Source organism: Mustelus asterias, chromosome 4 (assembly GCF_964213995.1).
Source record: "Mustelus asterias chromosome 4, sMusAst1.hap1.1, whole genome shotgun sequence".
NCBI lineage: Eukaryota > Metazoa > Chordata > Chondrichthyes > Carcharhiniformes > Triakidae > Mustelus > Mustelus asterias.
The window spans coordinates 112,968,821-112,996,797 of NC_135804.1; the positions used below are offsets into that span (position 1 = coordinate 112,968,821).

At 40.7% G+C, this 27,977-nt stretch overlaps 1 protein-coding gene across 1 annotated transcript in view; it reads right to left on the reverse strand.

Moving 5' to 3' along the window:
* Window positions 1-27,977, reverse strand: part of chm (CHM Rab escort protein) — a 130,008-nt gene that overhangs the window by 18,469 nt on the left and 83,562 nt on the right. The window contains exons 9-13 of the mRNA XM_078211667.1: window positions 26,107-26,184; window positions 13,469-13,573; window positions 11,964-12,024; window positions 6,495-6,591; window positions 3,572-3,673 (exon numbers count right to left, since the gene is read on the reverse strand). Coding sequence (XP_078067793.1) covers window positions 3,572-3,673; window positions 6,495-6,591; window positions 11,964-12,024; window positions 13,469-13,573; window positions 26,107-26,184 — 443 coding nt within the window. The remainder of the gene's footprint in view (window positions 1-3,571; window positions 3,674-6,494; window positions 6,592-11,963; window positions 12,025-13,468; window positions 13,574-26,106; window positions 26,185-27,977) is intronic.

The following is a 27,977-nucleotide window of genomic DNA, read 5'->3' on the forward strand; positions in this document are numbered from 1 at the left end:
GCCCGATGCCTGGTGGGCAGTGCCAAGGTGCCCCTTCGGCATTGTCAGTTTGCCCCTTGGACAGTGCTGGGGACCAGGCTGGTGGGGACTAGGTGGCACTGCCAAGGGGGCACCCCCACTTACCACCGACCTCTTGGGAGGGGGGCCTCCATGGGCTCTGATCCCTCCAGCAGGATCGGCCGCCTGTTCCCTGTTAGTAGGGAGCAGGAGTAAACCCCGCTGGAGAGAACCACTCCTGGCAGGGGGAAATGCTAGCAGGCCTGGAGGCTTCAGTTCCAAACCCGCTAATAGGATGGAAATAAGGATTTAAATATTTAAATCAGCTCCGTGACGATGCCCGGTGTGGAGTTGATTACTCTAAAAAGCCTAGCCCCAGAGACACACGGAGGCCATGGCGCCCTGCAGGGAGCCCACAAAGCAGCCTCACTGATGTCTCCCAATGGGCTGGGAGAATTGCCCCCCCCGTACTATGATGCTTTTTTCCTGAATTCTAGTGCTCCATATTTATTGATTGCAGGGAAGTAAGATTACTTCCCACTTTTGATTAGTTAGTAGGTGTTCACTGATTAGGCAAAATAGTCAGGTGAAACACCTTCTACACTTCTCCAAAATGCTGAATGCCAAGCTTCAAACATAGCAATATAAGTCTTTATTTATAGTTAATAGTTTTTGTTTGTAGAGATCTAATAGGGACATCGTGTTCACATATATATAGCTGAGTTATAGTCATAATCATTCACTAGTTAATTACATTAGAATGGTATTTATAAAAAGATGACTCAAGGGCTGGTAAGGCAGAAGGAAAAAAAATGACTGAACATTGCTACAATAGCACGTCATTCTTTTGCAAATGTGTTCTCATTAAAATGTAACCAGAACAACAATTATGACCCCAGGTGTTGTACATAATGTCTAGCTTTGGAGTGTGAAGTGATTGCTTCATTATGTGCATGAGTTATTGATGTGTTAGCATGTGTGATTACTGTAATGTCATGTCAGAAGCAAGCAACAGTTCTCATTGAGGTAGTCAGATTCCTGAATAGTGTTATCAGGTTTACTTTTCATATCTATTTCAAGATCATTAGTTGTAAGCTTCTAAAAATTGTTCCCAACCTCTTGAGTGCATCACATTAATAGATAACCACTTTTTATATTACTCCTCATGCAATTATGTCTCATAACAATGTGGTATTACTCACTAATATTTGCTTCTGATTAAAGGTCCCTTGAGATCAAAGAGTTACAGTAGAACAATATTTGAACAGTAAAACAGTAGTTATGTCATCAATACATAAAATAGAATTAACAAAACATTGCAATGATGTACTACCCAGTATAGAAAGCAGTCAAACTAAAAAAGCCACAAAAGCAAAATAATGCCGATGTTGGAAATCAAAAAAGCCTTTTTGATGGAAGATCATGAAATATTAATGGCTTTGCTTCCCACAGATACTGCCAGACTTGTTGAGTACCTCCAGCATTTTCTGTTTTTAATTGTAAAAGCAGCCCCTGGGTTTTTATTCATGGCCTGAGTTAGGTGATTCCACCTGCAGTGTCAGCAGGGGAAAGTAGGTTACCTATTATCAAACAGTAACCATAACTGCATTTCTGTTCACAATACCAATTTACACTCAAGCAGGATTCCTGCTGATCTACTATCCAAAGAACTCCTGTTGGTCTTCTGGTGATTCAGAATTTGCCAACCAATGAAGCAGTTGGAGTAAAAACAGCCTTGTTCACATCCCAAAATACAAACACGACAAATTCACTGAATTTGTCTTCACGGTAACATCATGGGGAGGGAGGGCAGAGAGAAAGAGATGCTAAACATGGAAGAACAGCAAAGAGAGAGGAGGAGCGGAATGGAAAACCATCTTCAGGATGCTTCAAGGAGTCTTCATGCTTGCTGACTAGCTGGATTCATGGTTTTCCTTTGAACTGACTCAATCCCTACATTTCTTTCCTCCCTCACGTTCAATCACCTAGTCGTAACCCTCCATGCTGCCCCGAAGGGAAGATGGCTGGAGGCCCCACCCCTTTCTTTTGCCATTTCTCACATCCATTATATTTAAAGAGGGTTTGCTAGCTGTTGCATTTTAACTTGGTGTTAATTTTTATATATATAGGCTAGAAATAAAATTTTGGCTTGTGTCTATTATAGCCAAATTTGCTGACCAATCTAAGATAAACGGGAAAGCAAGCCCTGAGGATACAAGAAGTCAGCAAAGGGATATAGATAGGTTAAGTGAGTAGGCAACAAATTGACAAGCAGTAGAATCCACTTGAGTTTTTCACTTTGGTAGAAACAGGAGAAAAGTAAAATATCATTAAAAGAGAAAGATTAAAATGCTGCATAATAGAAGGATCTAGGTGCCCTTAGGTCTAAAACACAAAAATCAGAATGCAGTTACAGCAAATAATTAGATAGGCAGATGGAACGTTGACCTTTATTACAAGCAGGTGAAGTATAAAAGTAGGGAAATTTTGCAACTGCACAGGGTGCTGGTACGACCACACTTGTGAGTATTGTGCACAGTTTTGCTCTCCTTATTTAAAGAGGGGTGTGCTCGCATTGGAGACAGTTCAGAAAAGATGCACTAGGTTGATTCATGGGATGAAGAGGTTGTCTCATCAGGAAACATTAAACGTGAATTGGGCCTAAACTCATTAAACTCAATGAGAGCTGATATAACGGAAACAAAGGATCCTAATGGGACTTGACAGTGCAACTGCTGAGATTTTATTTGCCTTTGTGAGGAAACGTAGAACTAGTGGCCACAGTTCTAAGAATAAGGAGTTGCCCATTTAAGATGACGGGGAGGAATTTCTTCTCTCAGAGGGTTGTGAATCTTTGGAACTCTACTCCAGAGAACTGTGCAGATTGAGTCATTGAATATATTCAAGGCAGAGATAGACTGAATTTGAACCCTAATGAAGTCAAGGTTATAGGGAACAGGCTGGGAAGTGGAGTTGAGGTCATGGTCTGACTGAGTGGTGCAGCATGCCTGGAAGGCCAAATTATCTACTCCGCTGCCATTTGCGTTCTTATGGGAGCATCTGTGGAGAAAGAATGCTCATATCAACTTTTTATCATTCTGTCTGTGCTTCAGATTTCTGGCATCTGTAGTATTTTTGTTTTGTATGCTCTTCTGGGAATGGACGCACATTCACTGTCACCAATTGGAAAGACCCATTTGCTCCACAATTTAACTCAAGAAAAATGAACTAAATTAGGATGAGGAAAGATATTGTCTCGCCCAACTCACTGTGTTTCCTGAAGTTCAAAGAGCACACAACACAATTTCAGAAGAATTCTCACATTTTAACATGAGCAGGAAGAAAAACCAAGGTTGATTTCACAAAACACTAAACCAGAAATAGTAAAAATTCTCGTCTAATATCTGACATTGTGTTACACTGAAAATGGTACGAAAAAGATTAATTCCTGATATTTGGTTAAAATTTGGCAATTTTAAATCAAGACAAAATCAGTGAAGTGAGGCAGGTAGAGTCTGGCAGAATACAAACGTTCACCCTGTCACGGTGTGCGATTGAAGACTTTGGTTCTTACCAGTTTCTTCAGTTTCACTGTCCTGGGTAAACAGTGTGGACACCACAGGTTCCAAGTCTTCTTTGGCAGTTCCATTTGACAGGCAAGTTAAGTGGACCAGATCTATTTTAAAATCAATTTAAAGGGACACATTATTCAGATGTAGCAAAATAGCAGTGCTGAACACGCAATTCAAGTGCTACCAAAAGAAACTCTGCAAGGCAAAAAAGAAATCAGGTAATATTTTGTAATGCCGTCTTTTCTCATTTTACAGCTTAAATTTAAGGATTTTACTTATTTCGCATTTTAGAATAAAAGCCATGTTTTTGCAACATTGCCAACTTGCGTAGTTTAAAATTTTTTGAAATAAATGAAAAGTCTGGGCTCCACACCTATCCACAGCAGTACTTGAAATAGATCTTGACTATCCAAAGCAATGGAAGTTTGTACATCAAGGTTAGACATTTAATTTATGGTGGAAGCTCTTGGTATAGGCAACTTTATTAGAGGCTACGAGGGATTTATGCACATAGGATTTCCAGAAATGCAACCTCATAAAAAGCATTATTTACTGATGAAAATGAACATTGTAAATTTAGAAACATAAATGGTTGACATCTCAATCAAAAACAAGTTAAGTTTTGAATGAGGTTACCACAGTGATATTTTGAGCATCAACTGCAATTTAAGCCACGTGGTTGTTTTTGTTTTGCTTTAAAAAACTGATCACAGGTGGATGTGTGTCTTAATTCTTTGGCTATTAAGAGTAGTGTTTCTCTTTGCTTTGTGAATTTCAATTGTCAAGAGGTGTCAATAAGGATATTATTTTTAATGCAGCAAGATACTGCTTTCCTCAAAACATTTACAAGTTGCTCTGCAAAAACACTATCTTTTAGCATCCCGTTATACAGACTTCTTGCCAAATAAGTTTGGGTGTATTGTTAAACTATATACGCGAGGCTGTTACAATTTTCTTGTCCTGAAATAAAAACTGCACACCTTTTAAAGGCATACTCCCCGAAGAGTTCCCACTGCACTATGAAGTACTGACCAACATCGATTCAGAATGTCTAAGACTCCATCGTTGGGGTGCCAAATACACCATAATAAAAAGCTTGCTGTCACCAGGTGACAAAAAAGGCAGGTGGGAGTGGAGAGTTGGAAAGAGAATTTCTCAGGGCTCACGCTCAATTGCTATTTTGGTGATTCCTTCTGGAAAACACGTGTATACAGCACAAGAAATAGGCGCAGGAGGAGACTATTAGGCTCGTCAATCCTGCCTTACCATTCAATAAAATTATGGCTGATCATGGGCTTCAACTTCACCGACCCAACTGCTCCCCATACTGAATTTGCTTACCATAGCTCCATGCCCCAAAAAATAGTGACACACACTGCTTAGATCACTCACAGAAATGCTCAATTAAGTGGGGCACCGGAGAGTTACTGTCATCTGTGGAACTAAATCCTAACAGAACTCATTGTCTTTTGACAAGACAATGGGGAGTAAAGCAAGGGGGAAAATAACATTTAAAGCAACAAAACTAATGTTACACCTGTTAAGATACAAAGAGACAGATTTTTTTGCAGGCTAGTATGGTTCCCAAGTAGCAACATGCAGTAGCGCAAACAATTTTGGACTACTCGGCTCAGGTGGTGCTATCTAACTGGGTAACAAAGCAGAAATCAAAGTCACTCTGGCCACCTCTAAAGTACTCTGACAAGATACAGTAGCATAGTTACTCATTATAAATAGCATACATTTAACTGGAGCTGAATCAACTTATTTTTTCTCTTGCAAATGACTTACAACTGTGCAACTTCATCCATGCAGAGCTGAAGGACACCCAAACTAGGGGTTTATTCAGGACTGCACCAATGTTCATCTCTGACCACCCATCAGGAATTGTCATATGCCAATGTACAACTTGTCTACATGGGACATTATTCAACTTTTTATAAATGCTTGTACACTAATCAAACAATCTAGCAGTGATCATTTCAAAGTAGTAGATTTGTAATGCCTTAATAATGTTAATATTCTATATAATGATTTATGGACCTACTCCTTCAAATGTTTTCCACAGATTATGCTTTTTCCAAGAAAATGCCACCTTATAAAGGTACTGTATCAAAAGATAGATTGAAAATAATTGAGAACGATGTACCAGAATGAAGACCTGCCTGAGCCGAAATAGGGTTCATTCTTTAGATTCCATTCACTTAGCAGGTACCTTTACATATCAAAAGTGCCTTGAAGTGGAAGGAAGTTTTGTCAAGTCACAGTACAAAACATCCGCATAACCACCAATAGTGTACCACCAGGGGTTTGTTTCTTTCATGATGATGGTGGTGGTGTTTGGGGGGGGGGGGGGGGGGGGGGTGGAGGGAGGGGAGATGTCTGTGGTGATGAGAATCTAATTTTCTTTATTGCAAAATACCTAACGCCACATAAAAAACTTTGTACAATTGAATAATAAATCAAAAATAACCACTATATTTTATGGTACTTCATGGTGTCTTTACATTCTGCCCTCTGCTATAGTCTGCCACATCAGTTTCTATTACCCGACACGTTTTAGTTACTCAGGTATGACTGAATTAGTAACAGCAACTAAAGCCATTTGTCATGTAATGCTCTTCTAGCAGGAAGAGCAATGATTTCAGTTCATGATTCGATCATTTGAGTCACATTTTCAGGGCAAGTGAAAGACTTCAGTTCCAGTCAGCTGGCAACTCTGATTACATGTGTGTCATCTTCAGAACACATGATCAGGGGCTTGAAGAATAAATGAATTAATCTTCAACATTCATTGACTAGGGTAAATCACTCAGTTAAAAATCAATTTAAATATGAAAATAATGCAGAAAACAGGATTAGGTATCGATTTCAAAACAAAATAGTTGTTTGTTCAGATATTAAGTGTAGAATATCTCAACTTACAGGTGCCTTGTGGACAGGTATTTGAAGAGGGACAGAGCTCAATGATTCGTACAGAAGGTTGATCTTTTTCCACTGCAGGCACAGTCAAAATAGAAATCTGTAAAGTCAAGGCATATAGTTAGGGATCATTGATTGAGTGCTTACTCAATGTCTAAACAATCAACCTTATTCCTAATTTTGGACTTTCACATCATGGCTGTTTGTTGGGTCTTGTTGTACATAATTGAGCTGCTGTTTGCCTCCGTAAGACTCACTGCACGAACGCAAAACATTTCAGAATGATGAGACATAATATGATACATCACTGGAAGTTGTCTTTCGTGACAAAAATCATTCCATTATCCGGAGATCATCAATATTATGCTAAGGGGGTAAATTATTATTGCAAACCAAAACAGCAAGATGCTGGAATAAGTCCACAGAGCTGACCTTGAATCAGGATTGCATTTCTCCAAACAATTGGATATCTAGTTAACCGCAGTGGTTGTCATATTTCAGACTAAGGGGTGATTTATCATGAATATCTTCATTCCCATAGCTCATGTTTTTCATCTTTCTATCTACTCAATGCCACAAAAGAGAAGTTGCTGGGTCACATTTTGTTTTTTTTCCCCTCCACAGGAGTTTCTTTTTTAAAGAAAAAAATGAATGGCTGAGGCAACTTGCAGGCAGAGATGAACACATCAGGAGCCTAGTTATGAAGAGAAACTTGCTTGCATCATACAAAGAGTTATACCACAAATTGGAAAACCTGTCAAGGGACTGCCGGATCAAACCAAAATATGGACAAGTCTGCGTCCGGTCTGTGTGGTGTCATCGCCCAGGGCATCAGCATTCTGCAGCCTAACTTGCAAAGTCCAATGGCACAGTAGCTGGGGCCTCACAACAAGGATCATTCTTCAGAGCCTTTTCAGCTTTGGTGGAAGCTCAGTAGGGTTGCCAGCTAGATTCAGTGCTCCACCTTGGGTAGATTGGTAGATCATGCAGAAATGGGGTTTTCAAGCTTTCACATCTCGTAAATCTGGTCTCCCTCAGGCCTGTGGAACTGATGGTGACTGTGATTGATGGACTGATACAGTTGTAACTGTACTTGAGCGGATCTTGCATGGAGTTGTGCAAAAGTGTCAACAATCCTGTATGCATCTCCTGTATCTTAACAGCTATTCACTGATATTCTTGGATGTGTAGAAAGGTGGGAGATTGAATGACTGTTAGAATGATGAGGATGTGATGGTTTCTTATAAGGAGTCTAACAACACCAGGTTAAAGTCCAACAGGTTTATTTGGTAGCAAACGCCACTAGCTTTCGGAGCGCTGCTCTTTCGTCAGATGGAGTGGAAATCTGCAGATTTCCACTCCATCTGACGAAGGAGCAGCACTCCGAAAGCTAGTGGCGTTTGCTACCAAATAAACCTGTTGGACTCTAACCTGGTGTTGTTAGACTCCTTACTGTGTTTACCCCAGTCCAACGCCGGCATTTCCACATCATGGTTTCTTGTACCAGGCACAATTTATGTGACCCTAATCTGGTGTTTACACACTAGTTGCATATTGATGGAGTAAAGGTTCTTTCTATTCACAACAGTTCCTGGCTCATCTCCTGGTCCCTTGTTAAGTAAATGCACAAAGTCAATCATATTCTTGAAATGAGGGAGTCAGCATTTATGCAAATTTCAGAACACTCTCATTCCAGCCGTTGATATTGTGGTAATGATAATGTACCAGGCAAAGAGGGCACAGGTGATCAGCATGATGCAACTGTGTAGCGTAGATCGGGAGATGCAGGTAATGTCCCCTCTGGAAGTGTATAAGGAGCATAGATAAGAAAGTTAGAGTCAGTGGTAACTCTGACACTGGCAAATTCTGGTCATTGGTCCAGCTGCAGCAAGCCCTGCCGCACTGACCCGCATAGATCCACAACAGTCTGCCTGGTGGAGTACAGTCTTCCAATGCAGTTTCTCTCAGATGGTAAAAAATGCTATTCCTTGGGTTACAAATCCTTTGGACTGAGTAAGGTCTTCTATGAGTAACTTCCCTTAACTGTTGTGTCTAACAGGGCATTTGCTGCTCATCACTATATTTTCCATTTTTGCTGGTCCTTGTCCTGCAAATGTTCCTCTATCCAAAGTAGAGAGAAAAATGAATCCCGAACAAATAGTGAGTGTTTAATAGGAGTGATTAGAGCAAAGACAGAAACAACCACAATCAGTAAGGATAGGCAACAGCCCCTATTCCATGATCATCCTCAACACCGGTGCCCCACAGGCTGTGTTCTCAGCCTCCTACTATACCCCTTATACACCCATGACTGCGGCCAAATTCCCCTCCAATTCAATTTTCAAGTTTGCTGACGACACCACCGTAGTGGGTCGGATCTCAAATAATGACGAGACAGAGTACAGGGATAAGATAGAGAATCTGGTGAACTGGTGCGGCAACAATAATCTCTCCCTCACTGTCAACAAAACAAAGGAGATTGTCATCGACTTCAGGAAGCGTAAAGAAGAACATGCCCCTGTCTACATCAATGGGGTCTAGAGCTTCAAGTTTTTAGGTGTCCAGATCAGCAACAACCTGCTCTGGTCCCCCATGCCGACACTATAGTTAAGAAAGCCCACCAACGCCTCTAATTTCTCAGAAGACTCAGGAAATTTGGCATGTCAGTTACAATTCTCACCAACATTTACAGATGCACCATAGAAAGCATTCTTTCTGGTTGTATCACAGCTTGGTATGGCTCCTGCTCTGCCCAAGACCGCAAGGAACTACAAAAGGTCATGAATGTAGCCCAATCCATCATGCAAACCATCCTCTCATCCATTGACTCTGTCTACACTTCCCGCTGCCTTGACAAAGCGGCCAGCATAATTAAGGACCCCATGCACCCCGGACATTCTCTCTTCCACCTTCTTCCTTCGGGAAAAAGATACTAAAGTCGGAGGTCACGTACCAACTGACTCAAGAACAGCTTCTTCCCTGCTGCTGTCAGACTTTTGAATGGATTTACCTTGCATCAAGTTGATATTTTTCTACACCCTAGCTATGACTGTAACACTACATTCTGCACTCGTTTCCTTCTATGAATGGTATGTTTTGTCTGTATAGCGCGCAAGAAACATTACTTTTCACTGTATGTTAATACACGTGACAATAATAAATCAAATCAAAACCTGAGCTGAGAAATTCCTTGAAAATCCAAAGCACAATTGCACACACATCTTGGTCTGAGTGCTTGCAGCCGAGTGCCTTTTTAAATAGTGTTTTCAAGTCATATTATGTTATAAAGCCAGCCTTATCAGGTATTTTCTCAGCAGACTGGCCATTGAACGGACTTCAGATCCAACTTTATGACATCATAGGACCCTGATTTGAATTATTGAGGAACCCATCAGTTTCTGTAAGTGCATTTGCCAGAATCAGTTCCCGAGTTAAAATGGTGATTCTGGTGGGAATTGGGCAGGATTACAATGTCTGCTGTTTAAACAGCCTATTACATTGTCACTGAGTGTGTTGGATTAAATGTTACATATTTGATTGCCTTCAAAGGGATAGTGGATGCACATATGCAGTACAGGCAAAAAAAAAGTCAGGTGTAATCATACATCTTTGGGTCATGCTATCACATAATTCTATATTGGATAACATGGGCACACAATTGAATGAAAAATTGCAGACCTGTGTGGGTGATCAACATGGCTGCACCCAATAGAACATCTAAAACAGACTCTAAATTTGAGGTTTCAATTCAGTGATACAGCCAATGTTGCGACAAAAGGCGTTCATTTGCTAAATACGAGCAAACAACAATCTCAGCCGTGAAAGGAGGATGATGAGAAACCTTGCTTTAAAATAAACTTAAATGAGTTCATGTTATGTATCCCATGACAATTATACCCAGCTGGATGTTAAGCCTGTGCAAAAGATTTATTTTTCGTTATCTTGAGCAATTAATATTGCACTGCACATTTTCCACTGAGGGATTAATAGTCAAGCTCACAAGACAGATGAGGAAGGCCGTTCAATGAAATTGGGCTCACCCATTCAGAAAGATCATGGCATCCAAACGCTTAATTATTCTAGTTATGTTACTTCACTATCCTACCTGAAAATCCATTCCGCATGTTTTGTATGAAGAACTTCCTGAGTCTCAACATCAGGGCTGTTTGCCTTTCAACTCCTGGACAGTTTAACAATACTGGCAGCATTTAGAATCATAGAATCTCGACAGTGCAGAAGGAGGCCATTTGGCCCATCGAGTCTGCACTGACTTTCTGACCCAGTATCTTACCCAAGCCCTTTCACCCACCCTGTCTCAGTAACCTCACAGATTTAAACCTTTTGGATTCATCACCTAATAAAGTCTTTGTCAGCAGGTACATCTGACAAAACTGACATCTAGTTACAAATATGTCACCTCCAATTCTACATTTGTTATCCTTTTTGAGTTTTAGATATATATGTGCACACGTACGCAAGTGCAGAAAGAAAAAGTATAAGGAAACAAGAAATAGGACGAGACCATGTACCCCATTGAGCCTGCTCTGCCATTCAACATGATCATGGCTGATCTTGGGCTTCAACTCCATTTTCCCACTTGTTCCCCTTATCACACAATTCTCTGTGACACCAAACATCTGCCCATCCCAGCCTTAAATGTATTCAATGATGGAGCATCTTAACACTCTGGGATAGAGAACGCCAAAGATTCACAACCCTTTGAATGAGGTAATTTTTCTTCATCTCAGTCCTAAATGATTGGTCCCTTATCCTGAGGCAGTGTCCCCATGTTTTAGATTTCTGAAGCAGCAGAAAAAAATCTCTCACCGTCTAGCCTAACAAGCCCCCTCAGAATTTTGTAAGTTTCAAGATCACTTCTCATTCTTCTAAACTCTAGAAAATATAACCCAATTTATTTAACCATCCCAGGGACCAATCAAGTGAACCAAAGTATGTTGTAAAGCGCTTTGACCTTATGTAAATTATGTTCCTTTTAAACAGTTAACAGTATTACAAATATCTTTTTTTCATTGTCCAGTTAGAATCATAGAATCCCTGCAGTACAGAAGGAAGCCATTCGGTCCATCAAGTCTGCATTGACTTTTAACCAGGCTTACCCCGTAAAGCCACGTATTTTCCACGCTAATTCCCCTACCCTATATATCTTGGGGCACCAAAGAGCAATCTAAAATGGCCAATCAACCGAACCTGTACATTTTTGGAGTGTGGGAGGAAACCGGAGCACCCAGAGGAAACCCATGCAGACACGGGGAGAACATGCAAACTCGATACAGATGGTCATCCAAGGCTGGAATTGAACCTGGGTCCCTGGCACTGAGGCAGCAATGTTAACCACTTTGCCACCGTGAGGCCAGTTCAGAGAAACTTTATGTAATAACATTTTTAATTTTAGTGACCGGGTTTTTATTTTAATTATACTTGAATTGAAGAATCAGTAAGAACTGTCACTACCTGCTCAGAATTGGACTTCAGGACAGAAGAATCTGTGATGAGCACCCCTCTTGAAATGTACCTTACAAAAGAGAAAAATAGAAGAATTATGAACATACATACGAAAATGCAAATTAAGAGCAGGAGTAGGCTACTCAGCCCCTCATTCAATAAGATCATAGCTGATCGGATTGTAACTTTAACTGCACATTCCTGCCTACCCAAATAACCTTTTATCCTCTTTGTTGATCAAGAATGTAACTAACTCTGCCTTAAAAATATTCTAAGACTCTGCTTCCACTGCCTTTTGAGAAAGAATGATGTGGAGATACCGGCGTTGGACTGGGGTAAACACAGTAAGAGTTTTAACAACACCAGGTTAAAGTCCAACAGGTTTATTTGGTAGCAAAAGCCATTAGCTTTCGGAGCCCTGCTCCTTCGTCAGATGGAGTGGAAATCTGCTCACAAACAAGGCACACAAAGACACAAAATCAAGTTACAGAATACTGATTAGAATGCGAATCTTTACAGCTAATCAAGTCTTAAAGATACAGACAATGCGAGTGGAGGGAGCATTAGGCACAGGTTAAAGAAATGTGTATTGTCGCCAGACAGGACAGCCAGTGAGATTCTGCAAGTCCAGGAGGCAAGCTGTGGGGGTTACCGATAGTGTGACATGAACCCAAGATCTCAGTTGAGGCCGTCCTCATGTGTGCAGAACTTGGCTATCAGTTTCTGCTCAGCGACTCTGCGCTGTCGTGTGTCGTGAAGGCCGCCTTGGAGAACGCTTACGCGAAGATCAGAGGCCAAATGCCCGTGACCGCCTTCAATACACATTTCTTTAACCTGTGCCTAATGCTCCCTCCACTCACGTTGTCTGTATCTTTAAGACTTGATTAGCTGTAAAGATTCGCATTCTAATCAGTATTCTGTGACTTGATTTTGTGTCTGTGTGCCTTGCTTGTGAGCAGATATCCACTCCATCTGACGAAGGAGCAGGGCTCCGAAAGCTAATGGCATTTGCTACCAAATAAACCTGTTGGACTTTAACCTGGTGTTGTTAAAACTCTTTTTGAGAAAGAATGCCAGAGACTCACGACTTGTCCTGGAGAAAGAAAATTCCCCTCATCTCTGTCTTGAACATGCAACCCTTTATTTTTTTAAAAGTGACCCCAAGTTCCAGATTCTCCAACAAGAGGAAACATCCTCTCCACATCCATTGGTCAATACCCCTCAGGATCTTAAAGGTTTTGATCAAGTTGCCTCTTACTCTTCTAAACTCTAGTAGAATCAAATTACGCAACAATGGTGTGGAACATTGAACCAAGAGTACATAAATTGCAGCAGTAAAATCTCAAAAGTATGTCATTGTTTAAAGAATCACCATAATGTAAGGGGTCACCACTTTTTTTTAAAAATCTGTTAAAAGTTTGAGCATTGCCCCTATATAAAAATAAAATTTCACATTCAACAACCCTCATAACATAGTTGTCTGAAAGAACGTTGTGCTACAGTTCTACATTTACCTGTACTTTAGATTTTTAGTGTGTTTCTCAGGTAGATAGTTATGATTCACAATGAAGTGTTCACAACTGATGCGATGGCCGTTACTGTCAATTACAGCTTTACACCTGCAAAATAACATGGGATGCAGCAAACAAAGCTAAGTTAGTCAATACTACATAGACAAGGAATACAAAAACAAGAAATAGAATACAAAATAATATAGAGTCAGAGGTTTACAGCATGGAAACAGGCCCTTCGGTCCAACTTGTCCATGCTGCCCAGTTTTTACCACTAAGTTAGTCCCAATTGCCTACATTTGGCCCATATCCCTCTATACCCATCTTACCCACGTAGCTGTCTAAATGCTTTTTATAAGACAAAATTGTACCCGCCACTACTACTGCCTCTGGCAGCTCGTTCCATACACTCACCACCCTGTGTGTGCAAAAATTGCCCCTCTGGACCTTTTGTATTTCTCCCCTCTCACCTTAAACCTATGCCTTCTAGTTTTAGACTCCTCTACCTTTGGGAAAAGATATTGACTTTCACGCTGATCTATGCCCCTCATTATTTTATAGACCGCTACAAGATCACCCCTAAACCTCCTACGCTTCAGAGAAAAAGTCCCAGTCTATCCAGCCTCTCCATATAACTCAAAACATCAAGTCCCAGTAGCATCCTAGTAAATCTTTTCTGCACTCTTTCTCGTTTAATAATATCCTTTCGATAATAGGGTGACCAGAACTATACACAGTATTCCAAGTGTGGCCTTACCAATGTCTTGTACAATTTCAACAAGACATCCCAACTCCTGTATTCAAATGTTCTGATTAATGAAACCAAGCATGACGAGTGCCTTCTTCACTGCCCTGTCCACCTGTGACTCCACTTTCAAGGAGCTATGAACCTCTACCCCTAAATCTCTTTGTTCTATAACTCTCCCCAACACCCTACCATTAACTGAGTAAGTCCTGCCTTAGTTCGATCTACCGAAGTGCTTCACCTCGCATTTATCTAAATTAAAATCCATCTGCCATTCATCAGTCCACTGGCCCAATTGATCAAGATCCTGTTGCAATCCTAGATAACCTTCCTCACTGTCCAATCTTGGTGTAATCTGCAAACTTACTAACCATGCCTCCTAAATTCTCATCTAAATCATTAATATAAATGACAAATAAGCATCATCAATTTCCTGTGAAAGTAAATGAATATTAAACAGTGGAACAGAATTTTTACCTACATTAAACGTTGAACCTAAAATTCGAGTGAACCTCAAATTTTAATGAAAAATTGATGGTTTGGCTAACCTCAAAATTGAGAAGATGTACATCTAATGAAAATAGTTCAAATGGGTTGAGACAAATTTGTACTCTCAAACAATTGAAAGTTGCCTTATAATACAAGAAACTATAATGCTGGGATACTGGATGAGATAAAAAAAAAAGGTACCAAGAAGGCTGCGAGAACTTAAAAGTAGCTAACTCACGAAGTTTAGATGGAATGCATCCTAAGTTGCTGAGGGAAGCAAGGATAGAAATTTGCAGAGGTGCTGGCTACAATAATCCAATGCTCCTTAAGCACAGTAATGGTGCCACAGAACTGAAGGATTACAAATATTACATATTTCTTTAAACAAAAATGGGCCAAAGGATGAACTTGGCAATTAGAGACCAGTCAGTTTAACATTGGTGGTGGGAAAGATTCTACAAACAGTAATCCTGGAGAAAGTTAACAGTCACTTGGACAAGCAGACTGAAAGGAAAACCATCGCGAATTTGTTGCGGGCAAATTATGAATTTGTCCAAATTCAATTGGAGGACCCACTGCAATTTTTGATGTATATGAATAACTTGGACTGGAGGGTACAGGGCACAATTTTACATGCTGCAGATGACACCAAACCTTGAAGTGTTGTACTGAGAAACATGGAGAAAGATAGCAAATAGGCTTCAAGAGGATACCGACTGAAGAAATTCAACAAAAATGTGAGTTGATGCATTTTGTCCGGAGAATGCAGAGATAATACATGCTAATTGGTATAGTTTTAAACAGAGGGGGGTGCGGAGTTGAGGTGGAGGACCTGGGGGGGAGGTTTGTGCACAAGTCTTTGATGGCGGCAGGAGATGTTAACAAAGCAGTTCATGTTTCATGAAGTATGCAGGATCCTGGGTATAAAAACGGAGACAGAGTACAACTGCATGGAAATTGTGCCAAAGCTATATAAACACCAGTTCAGTCTCAACTACAGTAAGAAGTCTCACAACACCAGGTTAAAGTCCAACAGGTTTATTTGGTAGCACTGCTCTTTCATCAGGTGAGTCACTCTCCTGATGAAGGAGCAGCGCTCTGAAAGCTTGAGCTACCAAATAAACCTGTGAGACTTCTTACCGTGCCTACCCCAGTCCAACGCTGGCATCTCCACATCACAGTCTCAGCTAGCTAGAGTTTTGTGTGCAATTCTAGGTACACACTTTCTGAAGGACATGAAGGTTTTGGAGATGGCACAGAACAGGTGTACAAGAATTCTTTTCAGGTATGCAGGATTGCAGCGACATGGACAGAGTGGAGAAGCTAGTGATGTTCACATCCAAGCAAGGTAGGCTAAGAGGAGATTTGATAGAGGTGTTTAAAGTCATGAAGGATGGAGATATAGTAAGAGGAGGGATTGTTTCTAATGGCAAAAGGAATGATAACCAGAATGCACAGATTTAAGGTTATTGGCAAAAGAAACAGTGGCAACGTGAGAAAGAACTATTTTTATGCAATGAGTGGTTAGGATTGGAATGCAATGCCTTATAGGGTGGCAAATACAGATTCAATGGGGGGGAATTTGATAAATACTTATAACAAATGCTAGCAGGGAAATGGGGAAGGGGAATGGGGCTGACTGGATTCGTGTTTCAAAGAGCCAGCACAGACTTGATGGACCAAATGGTTGCTTTCCATACTGTCCTATTCTACAATTCTATATCCTCACAAACTCAGCGAAGGCTATTGAATTGAATCATTCTGGCCTGATAACAGTGCAAATATGCAATTAAACCATATATTTACAGAAAATGTTGGAAATATTCTGGTCTGGCATCAGCTGTGGAGAAAGAGAGAGTTAATTAACTCAAAGTGCAAGCCAATTCTTCTCAGGCTCTCCTGGTGCCACCCTCAGTGCCTCCAAGTGTTGTTCAACATGGAGGAGTACTGATTCATGAGCCGAAGGAGGACGGTATGTGGTAACCTGCCAGAGGTTTCCTTGCCCATGTTTAACCTGAAGCCATGAGACTTCATGGGGTCCGGAGTCAATGTTAAGGATTCCCAAGGCAACTCCCTCCCGACTGCATACCACTGTGCCGCCACCTCTGTTGGGTCTGTCCTGCCGGTGGGACAGGACATATCCAGGGATGGGAATGCTGGTGTTTGGGGCGTTATCTGTCAGGTATGATTCTGTGAGGATGACTATGTCAGGCTGTTGCTTGACTAGTCTGTGAGACAGCTCTCCCAATTTTGGCACTAGCCCCAGATATTAGTAAGGAGGACTTTGCAGGGTCAACAGGGCTGTTTGTTTTGCCGTTGTCTTTTCTGGTGCCTCGGTCGATGCCAGGTGATCCATCCGGTTTAATTTCTTTGTTGAGACTTTGTACCGATTGATACAACTGGGTGGCTTCCTAGGCTATTTCACAGGGCAGTTGAGAGTCAACAACATTGTTTCGGCTCTGGAGTCACATGTAGGCCAAACCAGGGAGGGGTGACAGATTTTCTTCCCTAAAGGACATTAGTGAGTCAGATGGGTTTTTTCAACAATTGACAATGGTTTCCTGGTCATCAATACTACTGGTTCATTAGCTGAGGGTGGGCAGTACATGATTAGCAGCAAATTTTCTTTTCTATGGTTGACTTGATGCCATGAGGTCTCATAGGCTTTAGATTCAACTTTGAGGACTTCCAGTTCCCTCCTGATTATATAATACTGTCACCACCTTTGGTGGATCTACCCTGTCAGCAGGACAAAACATACCTCGGAATGGCAATGAAGGAGTCTGTGACATTGGTTCTAAGGTATGACAGGGTGAGCATGACTATATTAGGCTGTTGCTTGACTTGTCTGTGGGACAGCTCACCACAAGTCCCCAAATATTAACATGGAGGATTTTGCAGAACCAACTGGGCAAGATGTGTCTTTGGGAGTTCACCTGGTTTGATTTTTAATTGACTTTTCTGTAGCAGATTGATTTTAGAGGGCACTTAAGAGTCTGTGGGCCTGGAGTTACGTGTAGGCCAGATCAGGTAAGAATGGCAGGTTTCCTTCCCTGAAGGACATTATTGAATCGGATGGGTTTTTACAACAACCTGGTGGTTTCATGATCATTATTATTGGGACTCGCATTTTATTCCAGATTCATTAATTAATTGAATTTGAAATGCCGTCTTCAAACATTTGAACTGACGTCTCCAAAGCATTAGGGTGGACCTCTGGTCTACGCAGCCAGTACCATTGCCACTATGCTATCATTCCTTAGACTCTCCAATTCTCAGCAGATGCAATGTCCGCTTATCGGAGTGACCAATGATGCTGAATCCAAAGATAAATTCAGTATGGTAACCAAAAAGCACAACTGTCTTACAAAAGTCATGGTTTGTTTGCTCAACAGAAGTTGAAATGTTGATTGAATCAAATGTTGGTTGAAAGAAAAGGAGAAAAATGCATGATTTTGAAGTTGGAATTATTCTTCAATTGGTTGGCCTTAGCATGCCTTAATAAAAGGTTCTGGTTTCTTCTTACCAAGCAACTCGTACAAGCAATGAGGAATAATATGTCACACTTCATTGCAAGGGATTGCAGCACCTTAAAGAGTTGCCATAAAGGTTTATTAAGATTGATTCCTGGGAAGAGAGGGTTGTCCCACCAGGACAGCTTTAGAAGAATAGGCTTGCACTTTGAGTTAATGGTTAATCAGAATATAAAAGATTCTGTGAGGGCTTGACAGGGTGGATGCTGAGGTTGCTCCCCCCGGCTGGAGAGTCTAGAATTAAGGGGCATAGTCTCAAGTCAAAGGGTCGGTCATTTGGTACTGAGAAAAGAAATGTCTTAATTCAGAGGATTGGAAATCTTTGAAATTCTCCACCCCAGAGAATAGATGCTCAGCAGTTGAGTATATTCAAAGATCAATAGATTTTTGGTCATGAAATGTAACTTGGGGATATGGAAATCAGGCACTAAAGTAGAGTTAATGTCAAGGATCAGATATGATCGTATTGAATGGTGGGGGAGACTCTAAAGCTACAGGTATTCATCTGGCCCTATCTTAATGCTCTTACATAATTTACAGCAGAGAAGGGAAGCGATGAACAGAGAAAAAGAATGTTTGATCTATTTCATGAGATTATTTTAACATTTAACTTTGGGAATTAACAATTTAAATTATTTCATTTGGCAAATTGCACAATCTTCTATCCAAGGTTGATATTTAGTCTTTTCAACTTTTCATTTTTATTTTAGCTAAGATGGCTCCTTCACAATACTCTATGGCCCCTCTTTTTATTCTCATTTTCTAATTTTTAGTCCATTCCTCTGTTTGGGTTACAGGAACTTTTGGTAATGAAGATTACTGTTCAGGAAATTTTTGCACAATTGTGTAAAACGGCAATAGATCTACCTGTCAATTTTGAACAGAATCCAGTCCTTCACACGATAGATTTCAGATTCAAAGACTTGACAAAGATCTTGAAGTCACTTCAGAAGCTTGGCTACTTGCTTCTCCTCCAAAAATTGCCCAAACCCAATATTTCTTTCTCTCGCCTTCTTTACACATTGTATGTTCAAATGTTCCTGACCCAGTTTATTTTGTCAAGGGACTAACAGATTAGATTTAAGTGCGCCCTGATGAAAATTAGAACAATGGCACAATTGTGAACAATGAAAGCCACTTCCCCCCTTTTCAAGTGTTCTCATTTTTTCCTGTGCAGTTTGTGGGTCTCAATGCAGCAAGGACTAACCATTTGCAGGAAGGGAAGCGGAGATAATTTATCATTGTAAATACAGACACCTAGCATTAAATTTGCAATTGGCAAGATTGTAATTACTCCTAGGTTAATCATAGCAGAGTTCAATTTCCTCTTCCCCTCTATTGCATCAAAAATGTACCTCAGTGCCACAATTAGCAGACATTACCTATTGTACTATAATAATTAATTTTCAACATTATTCTTGTATTTGACTATAGCTGTCACTTATGGTACATCCTTAATTATCCCTGGCAATTCCTAGCGAGATAAAAGGAGACTAGTGGAAGTTGAAGCTGCAGTAATCTGCTTTTTTCCCCTAGCACACCTCTGATGTCTTGCTCCTGTTGACTGGTTGGTGCCAAAACCGTTGACCCACCAATTCATTTGCTAGCCCAAAATTCCGGTGCAAACCAATAAGCCAGCCACAGTTGTTTCTTGAAACTAAACCTTTGCTCCCTAACGATAGAGATGCAGACAGATATGTTTAACTGAAGCATCCCAGCTTCGGAGGCATTGACATCAGTGGGATTGCCCGAATGGCAAATTAACTGCAAGAAGGTGGAGGTAATAAGCCAGTGAAGCAGTCAATACTTACAGGGATCTTTCAATGCTTGTTAGTGAAAACTGATTTCCTAAGTCACAAGATCTTCCATATTGGGCACCAGACATGAAGGCATATTTGTCAATAACAATGGATAAAAGTGGTAGAGCAGATCAAGGCCAGCTATCTTCTACCCAGGACCTAGTGACAGTGCAGGAAGAAATCTGACAACCTCACCAGGACTGCCAAGATAAGGCTCTTCTTCACACCTTACTCTCTGCATCATTAGGCACAAGATTCGAAGATGCCTCACACATTTTCAAGACATTTTAATGGGACACAAACCAAATTACTTTCACTCTTTTCACAGGAGAAACTGCCATAATAGAATGGAGAATGAATATAGTCCACCAATATAAGAATTGACATAATTATCAGAAAGCTGACATAGAAGATTAAATATGGCAAGGTTTGAGACAGCAGAGCAGGATATTTGACCTTCCTTCTCATCGAATATTCAACAGTCTCACTTGGAGACCCAGCATGACAACATTGTTCTGCATTACATTGCCTTTCATCTGCTACTGCTCATTCATGCCAATCAGTTAATTTTTTACTACCTCCCTTTTTTTTGCCCCTCCAGGAATCAGCACAGAAGTCAGTGCCCCATGTATCAGAGAAAAGAAGTTAGAGGGGCCTGTAGCTGGTGATTCAACTTTCCACCATCTCCAAGGCACAAGTCAGGGGTGTGACGGAATATTCTCCACTTGCCTGGATCAGCGCAATTCAAATAATGTTCAAGAAACTTGACATCATGCAAGAGAAAGTAAATCGCTCAAATGTCACTTCATCCACCACTGACACATCGTGTGTACCATCTATAAGATGCATTGCAGCAATTCACTAAGGAATTAAACACAGCACTTTCCAAACCTGCAACGTGTAGGTCCAGAAGTTCAAGAACAGTGGGAGAGTGGGAACATCACCTTTTAGTGAGGCAACATCCTGAAAGGAAAATATCTTGCCATGAAGTCAAAATCCTGGAAATATCTCCCCAACAGCACAGTGTTTGCAGCAGATGGACTGAATGGTTGAACAGGTGTTAATGGTCAGTTAGGGATGGGCAACAAATGCTGGCCTTGTTAGCATGTCCACATCCCAGAAATGAATTTTAAAAATGTCAGAATCAAAGAAGCACATAAATCTGGTGGTTACAGAACTAAAAATTGTTACAGGAATGGACATGGAGGAATTTAAACACAAGAAAGAGAATTTTAAATTTGGGGTGTTGTTGGACCAGGAGCCATTGTAGGTGATTGGACATTGGAGGTAATGGATGAATGGTACTTGGGAGAGTTAGGATGCAAGCAGCAGAGTTTTGAATGAGGCAAAGTTTACAGAGGGTGGAAGGTGGCAGGTCAACCAAGAGCACATTGGAATTGGCAAGCCTAAAGGTATCAAAGCATGGATGAAGATGGGGGGGTGGGCTGTCTTGGTGAAGGGCAGAACAAGTGCAGATGGAAACCGTGACCCAGGAAAACAGTATCCAACTATAACACGCCAAGTGAAAATAAAACAGAAAATGCTGCAAATACTCAGCTGGTCAGGTAGCATCTGTGGAGCGAAATAATTAACGTTTCAGATCGATCATGACCCTACATCAGAACTCATCATCAATCCAAAATGTTTTGTTTCCCTCCACAACTACTGCCTGACCAGCAGAGTATTTCTAGTATTATGTTTTTATTTCAGCTTTCCAGCAATCCAACATTTTGCTTTTGTATTTGTGACAAAATATTAAACATTTTATATAAAGCGCACTTATGTAAATATCACACTTCCCTCTCAGAGCCTTTCCCTAACAATTTGTTCACAGATGTAGAAATAGATATGTGCTGTAAAATACACGTTTAAAAATTTGGGTGACAAAACTTCAAGGTATTGTGAACTAGGAGGATGATAGTGATAGACTTTAAGAAGCCATTTGGTGGAATTAGCAGACATGTGGCAATTGCAAATTGAATGTAAAGAAGTGGGAAGTGTTACGTTTTGGCAGGAAGAACACAGTGGCAAAATAAAGGGTACAATCCTAAACAGGACGCAAGGACAGAAAAACTTGAGTGGATGTGTACATACATTTTTGAAGGTGGCAGGGCAGGTTGAGAACATGGTAAACAAGGCATATAGGATTCTGGGCTTTATGAGGAGACACAGAGTACAAAAACTAGGAAGTTATGATCACCTTTTATAACATATTGATTCAACCATAAATGGTCACTTTAGGGAGAATGTGATAGCCTTATAGAGGGTGCAGAAAAATTGACAAAAGTATTTTTTATATCATTTCATGGGATTTGATTGTCGCTGACAAGGCCAGCATTTGCTGCTCACTCCAAAACGCCTTTGAGAAGTTGGTGGGTAGTCAAAAATTATTCCAGGGATGACAGCGTTTGCTTATGTGGATAGATTGGAGAAGCTGGAGATGTTCTCCTTGATGTGGAGATGCCGGCGTTGGACTGGGGTAAACACAGTAAGAAGTTTAACAACACCAGGTTAAAGTCCAACAGGTTTATTTGGTAGCAAAAGCCACACAAGCTTTCGAGGCTCTGAGCCCCTTCTTCAGGTGAGTGGGAATTCTGTTCACAAACAGAACTTATAAGACACAGACTCAATTTACATGAATAATGGTTGGAATGCGAATACTTACAACTAATCCAGTCTTTAAGAAACAAAACAATGGGAGTGGAGAGAGCATCAAGACAGGCTAAAAAGATGTGTATTGTCTCCAGACAAGACAGCCAGTGAAACTCTGCAGGTCCACGCAACTGTGGGAGTTACAAATAGTGTGACATAAATTCTGATTCTAGGATCGCATGATAAAGACTCAGGAGGAAAAAAGCAGAAATATTTATGTGAAATAGTGTGACATAAACCCAATATCCCGGTTGAGGCCGTCCTTGTGTGTGCGGAACCTGGCTATCAGTTTCTGCTCCGCGACTCTGCGCTGTCGTGTGTCGCGAAGGCCGCCTTGGAGAACGCTTACCCGAATATCAGAGGCCGAATGCCCGTGACCGCTGAAGTGCTCCCCAACAGGAAGAGAACAGTCTTGCCTGGTGATTGTCGAGCGGTGTTCATTCATCCGTTGTCGCAGCGTCTGCATAGTTTCCCCAATGTACCTCTGATTCGGCCTCTGATATTCGGGTAAGCGTTCTCCAAGGCGGCCTTCGCGACACACGACAGCGCAGAGTCGCGGAGCAGAAACTGATAGCCAGGTTCCGCACACACAAGGACGGCCTCAACCGGGATATTGGGTTTATGTCACACTATTTCACATAAATATTTCTGCTTTTTTCCTCCTGAGTCTTTATCATGCGATCCTAGAATCAGAATTTATGTCACACTATTTGTAACTCCCACAGTTGCGTGGACCTGCAGAGTTTCACTGGCTGTCTTGTCTGGAGACAATACACATCTTTTTAGCCTGTCTTGATGCTCTCTCCACTCCCATTGTTTTGTTTCTTAAAGACTGGATTAGTTGTAAGTATTCGCATTCCAACCATTATTCATGTAAATTGAGTCTGTGTCTTATAAGTTCTGTTTGTGAACAGAATTCCCACTCACCTGAAGAAGGGGCTCAGAGCCTCGAAAGCTTGTGTGGCTTTTGCTACCAAATAAACCTGTTGGACTTTAACCTGGTGTTGTTAAACTTCTTACGATGTTCTCCTTAACAGAGAGTTGAAAGAAGGTTTGATTGAAGTATGCAAAATCATGAGGGGCTAGACAGAGCAGATACGGAGGAAATCTTCTCATTGGCAGAAGGGCCATGAGCACATGGTTTAAGGTGATTGACAAATTAACCAAAGGCAATACAAAGGATTTTTAAAAAAATGCAGCAAAGAGGATTAGGATCTGCAATACCTGGAAATGGTGTGGAGGCTATCTGGATCAGAGATCTCAAAGGGGAATTGGATAAACACTTTAAGGGAAAACATGTATGGGGAAAGATTGGGTTTGGGATTATGCGAGTTGGTCTTGCAGAGGGCCAGACTAATGTGAAAAGCCAAATGGGCTCCTTCTGTCTTGGAATCATTCTATTGTATCACTAGCCATCACAGGAGAACTGCTACCAGTATATTAAGTGGGTGTACAGTTTGCTCCTCCACGACCCATTCACCTTACTAGTCATCATAATTTTTAATCACACGTTACGGACTTGTTCAAAGTAAAACAGCAGCAAATAAGAACAAAAGGAATAAGGAAAGGGATAAATCAGATGCAAGTTAGGCGAGTAGAAAATTGCCATTGACAAACTACTAATGACTTATGCAAGTACTCAAACCTGAATGATCAATCATGAAAACCTATCAATAATACAATTCAAATAAGGTGAACCAACCAAATTTTAAATGCTTATTTCTTCTGCTACATTCCTCAGTAACTGAAGATTCTAACGTTCAAAACAGGGCTGTAATTGGCACAAAGTTTCAGACTGGCTTCTCATCTCTCCCAAGTGACATGGTGAGATGTGTCTGCATCATGATGCATAAAGCATCACAACTTTGAGATACAAGCTATATAGGCCAATTGGTCATTCTTGTCTATGTCTGAAAGCACCAGCTCCAATATGTATTACACGGAATAGTAGCGCATTTGCATCACAATTGTGATTGAAAGTTGCCATAGTCCCAGAGGACCATAGGTGTTTCTCCCCTTTGACAGGGAGAGCGAGAACTGACTCGTGGTGATTTAACCTGAGGGTCACCACACCTCAGGCAAAGGACAGGGTTGAGAAGAGAAGGCCTTCGTGGATAACCTCAGTGGTACGGGAATTGAACCCACTCGGTTGGCATCACACTATCGCATCATGAACCAGCTGCCCAGCCAACTGAGCTAACTAATCATTGTGATTAAGAGCATAACCTCCAATCCATCTTTTCCTTTCCTATTTTTGTAACAATTACCTGGCGGTAAAGGTACTTTAAATGCTTAAACTTTATTTTTACTGTTTAGATCAGAATGCTTGACACATTCCAATGCATTCCACTGTTTAAGTCACCAGAGTAGTCCAATTTTGATTTAATATTAAAGTTTTAATGCTTATTTATTAGTGTCACAAGTAGGTTTACATTAACACTGCAATGAAGTTACTGTGAAATTCCCCTAGTTGCCACACTCTGGAGCCTGTTCGGGTACACGGAGGAAGAATTTAGCATGACCAATGCACCTAACCAGCACATCTTTCAGACTGTGGGAGAAAACCAGGGCGCCCAGAATAAACCCATGCAGGCACGGGGAGAACGTGCAGACTCCACACAGACAGCGACCCAAGGCCAGAATTGAACCCGGGTCCCTGACGCTGTGAGGCAGCAGTGCGAATCACTGTGCCACCGTGCCGCCCCAATATTCCTTAACATTCCTCAAGTTAGCAGCTTATGGGCCAGTAATACTGAAATACTTCTGAATCAAGTGAAACTACGAGAACAAATGGAACAATTCATTTGATGTTACCACCCTGCACAGTCTACTTCAATCATTCCCTTATGAAGTTCCTGAGGGCAGTTATTATTTATCTCAAATGGGATACACAGCAGCATTACGCTGCTGAATTTTACCACTGTAGATAAAAGGGTTTAGTTAATGGGAAGGGGCGACCTAGATTGCTGCAATGAACTTTCTAAAAATTCATTAAAGTCTTTTCCTTTTTGGAATGACATGCATTATCAACAGCGATTAATCTGGTGAATCTTTTGGTGAACTCAATTTATAAAATGCAACAACAGAGAGCCTTTTTGTCTTCAGATGAAAATCAATTAGTGTAGGTAAGGCCACAAGGAAAAACTAACATCACTCATCACTAGCCTCTGGCAGCTCAAATGATTTGTCTTCCAAGCTTGGGTGATCAGGAGCTGTTGTAATATCTCAGGAAAATTAATTTTGTTTCTATATTCTCGACCGAGTTTCCCTGTTTGGTGGACCTTTACACAAATAACTTTTAATCAAGGCTGATCTTTGATTAATACCTTAGATGATCTCAGAAGAAGGCTCCTTTTTCATGAGCCCTTTTACAGTTTTCCCCAATATGCTATGTGAAAGACAGGTCATTGCCTTTGTCCTTACCTCGCTGTTTCTCTGTCGACCACCAGGCATTGCACCGAATGCCGCAAACAGTATGTTCCACCAAAGACTGCAGACATCCTGTGAACAAAGTATATCATGTAAATCCTTTAGCACCAAGAACTAACATTATCTTTACATCCTACATTTAAAATTGGAGATAACAAGCGATACTATTATAACTTTCTTCTTTCAGTTCAATAAGAAACTGTATTTCAGCTTTGAGTTAGAAAAGAACCGCCAGGCATTTCCAAAAATATTAATTTACTAATGGCGAAAGAACACAATGACAATTTAAAGCACCTCTTTCTTTAAATTATCTCAGAACACTGAATTCTTTATCTGTGCTCTGCAATTTTAAGTCCAAAGCGTCGTGCATCATATATTCCAGTTATGGGACATGAGCCTGTATTTCACTCATGGATGTAAGCTATTAGATAATGCTCTCAAAAAAATAAGGGTTTCCTTTAATTGTTAATCACCTTCCAAATATGGCGAATTGCAATGGCAGGATTCCTGGATGCAAGACGCATCACAGAAACTTCTGGTTGAAGCAAAGCTTTTTTTCCAATGCTAGTGCACTGTGTATTTGGTGACATTATTATCAGTGCAGCAAAAAGATGCACTGATTGTTTTTGCCACGGTCAACAGCTTTTTAAGTATCCAATTGAAAATATACACCAGCAGCTGGATTGTTTAATTTAACAGCTGCTTTGAATATATAGAATCCTTGTTGTCTAATTATCACCGGAATTAACTATGAAATGCCATCGAGAATGAGGGGTAAAATGATCTAAAGAGCAGCAAAACAATTCAGCATAATACCAGAAAACTGTATTACAAATAAGATACCGTTGATTAGTTACCTAGGCTTCATATGTAGTGCTACAGCAGAATGTATGTTAGCATATTAAAAAATATACATCTCTGCAGGCAGAATACTTGCAAATGCTTCCAACCTGCATGTTGAAGCAGACCGGCACATTCAAAACTGCAAAGTTTGGAGTCCAAACTACAAACTGATTATTGAATAAGCAGGGAAAATCAATTAAAGCTGAGCTTTTAAAGGATACAATTCTGCATCAGCAAATATATTGCACCTTATATGGTGTAGTGGACTGCCTAATAGAGTGCACTAAGCCATAAAAGAATTGTTAATATTTCAAGGTAGGTTGAATGGTTGCAGGCCTCCAGAGGCCACAATTAAGACTATAGATTGCAAGCAACCATAACAGACTAACCTCACTGGTCTGCAATACAAAACAAACTTCTTTAGAGTGATATGGTTTTTTTTGCAAAACACTTTGCGCCCCAATTCAACATGATATCTGGTAGAATTGAGATTCATTCACCTGCTTATCAGACAAGTCAGACTCTTACATGCAAGTTTAAATCATCAGTAACAATTCTGGATTTCTTGACTATAAATAACAGGTACGCCTCACACTACAAAAATCAAAATGCATTGTGAATGTAACTATGCTACAATATTTATAAGGCATTTCACATTTACATCATTGTAAGTAATGCTGACACCACACAAGTGCCAGGTAATAACCATCCATCAATAACATTACCAATGTAAAACCCCACCACCCCCCATCATCAACATCTTGGGGGAATGACCATTGACCAGAAGCTTAACAGAACTAGCCATTAAACACAGGAGGTGCAAGTGCAGGTCAGAGGCTGGATATTCCGTAGCTAGCGGCTCATTTTCTGACTCCCAAAACCTTTTCACCGTTTACATGGCACAAGTCAGGACTGTAATGGAATACGCTCTATTTCCTCAATAAGTGCAGCTTCAACTGCAATCAAAAGCTTGACACATCAACCCAATCCATCACCTTGAACATTCAATCCCTCCAGTACCG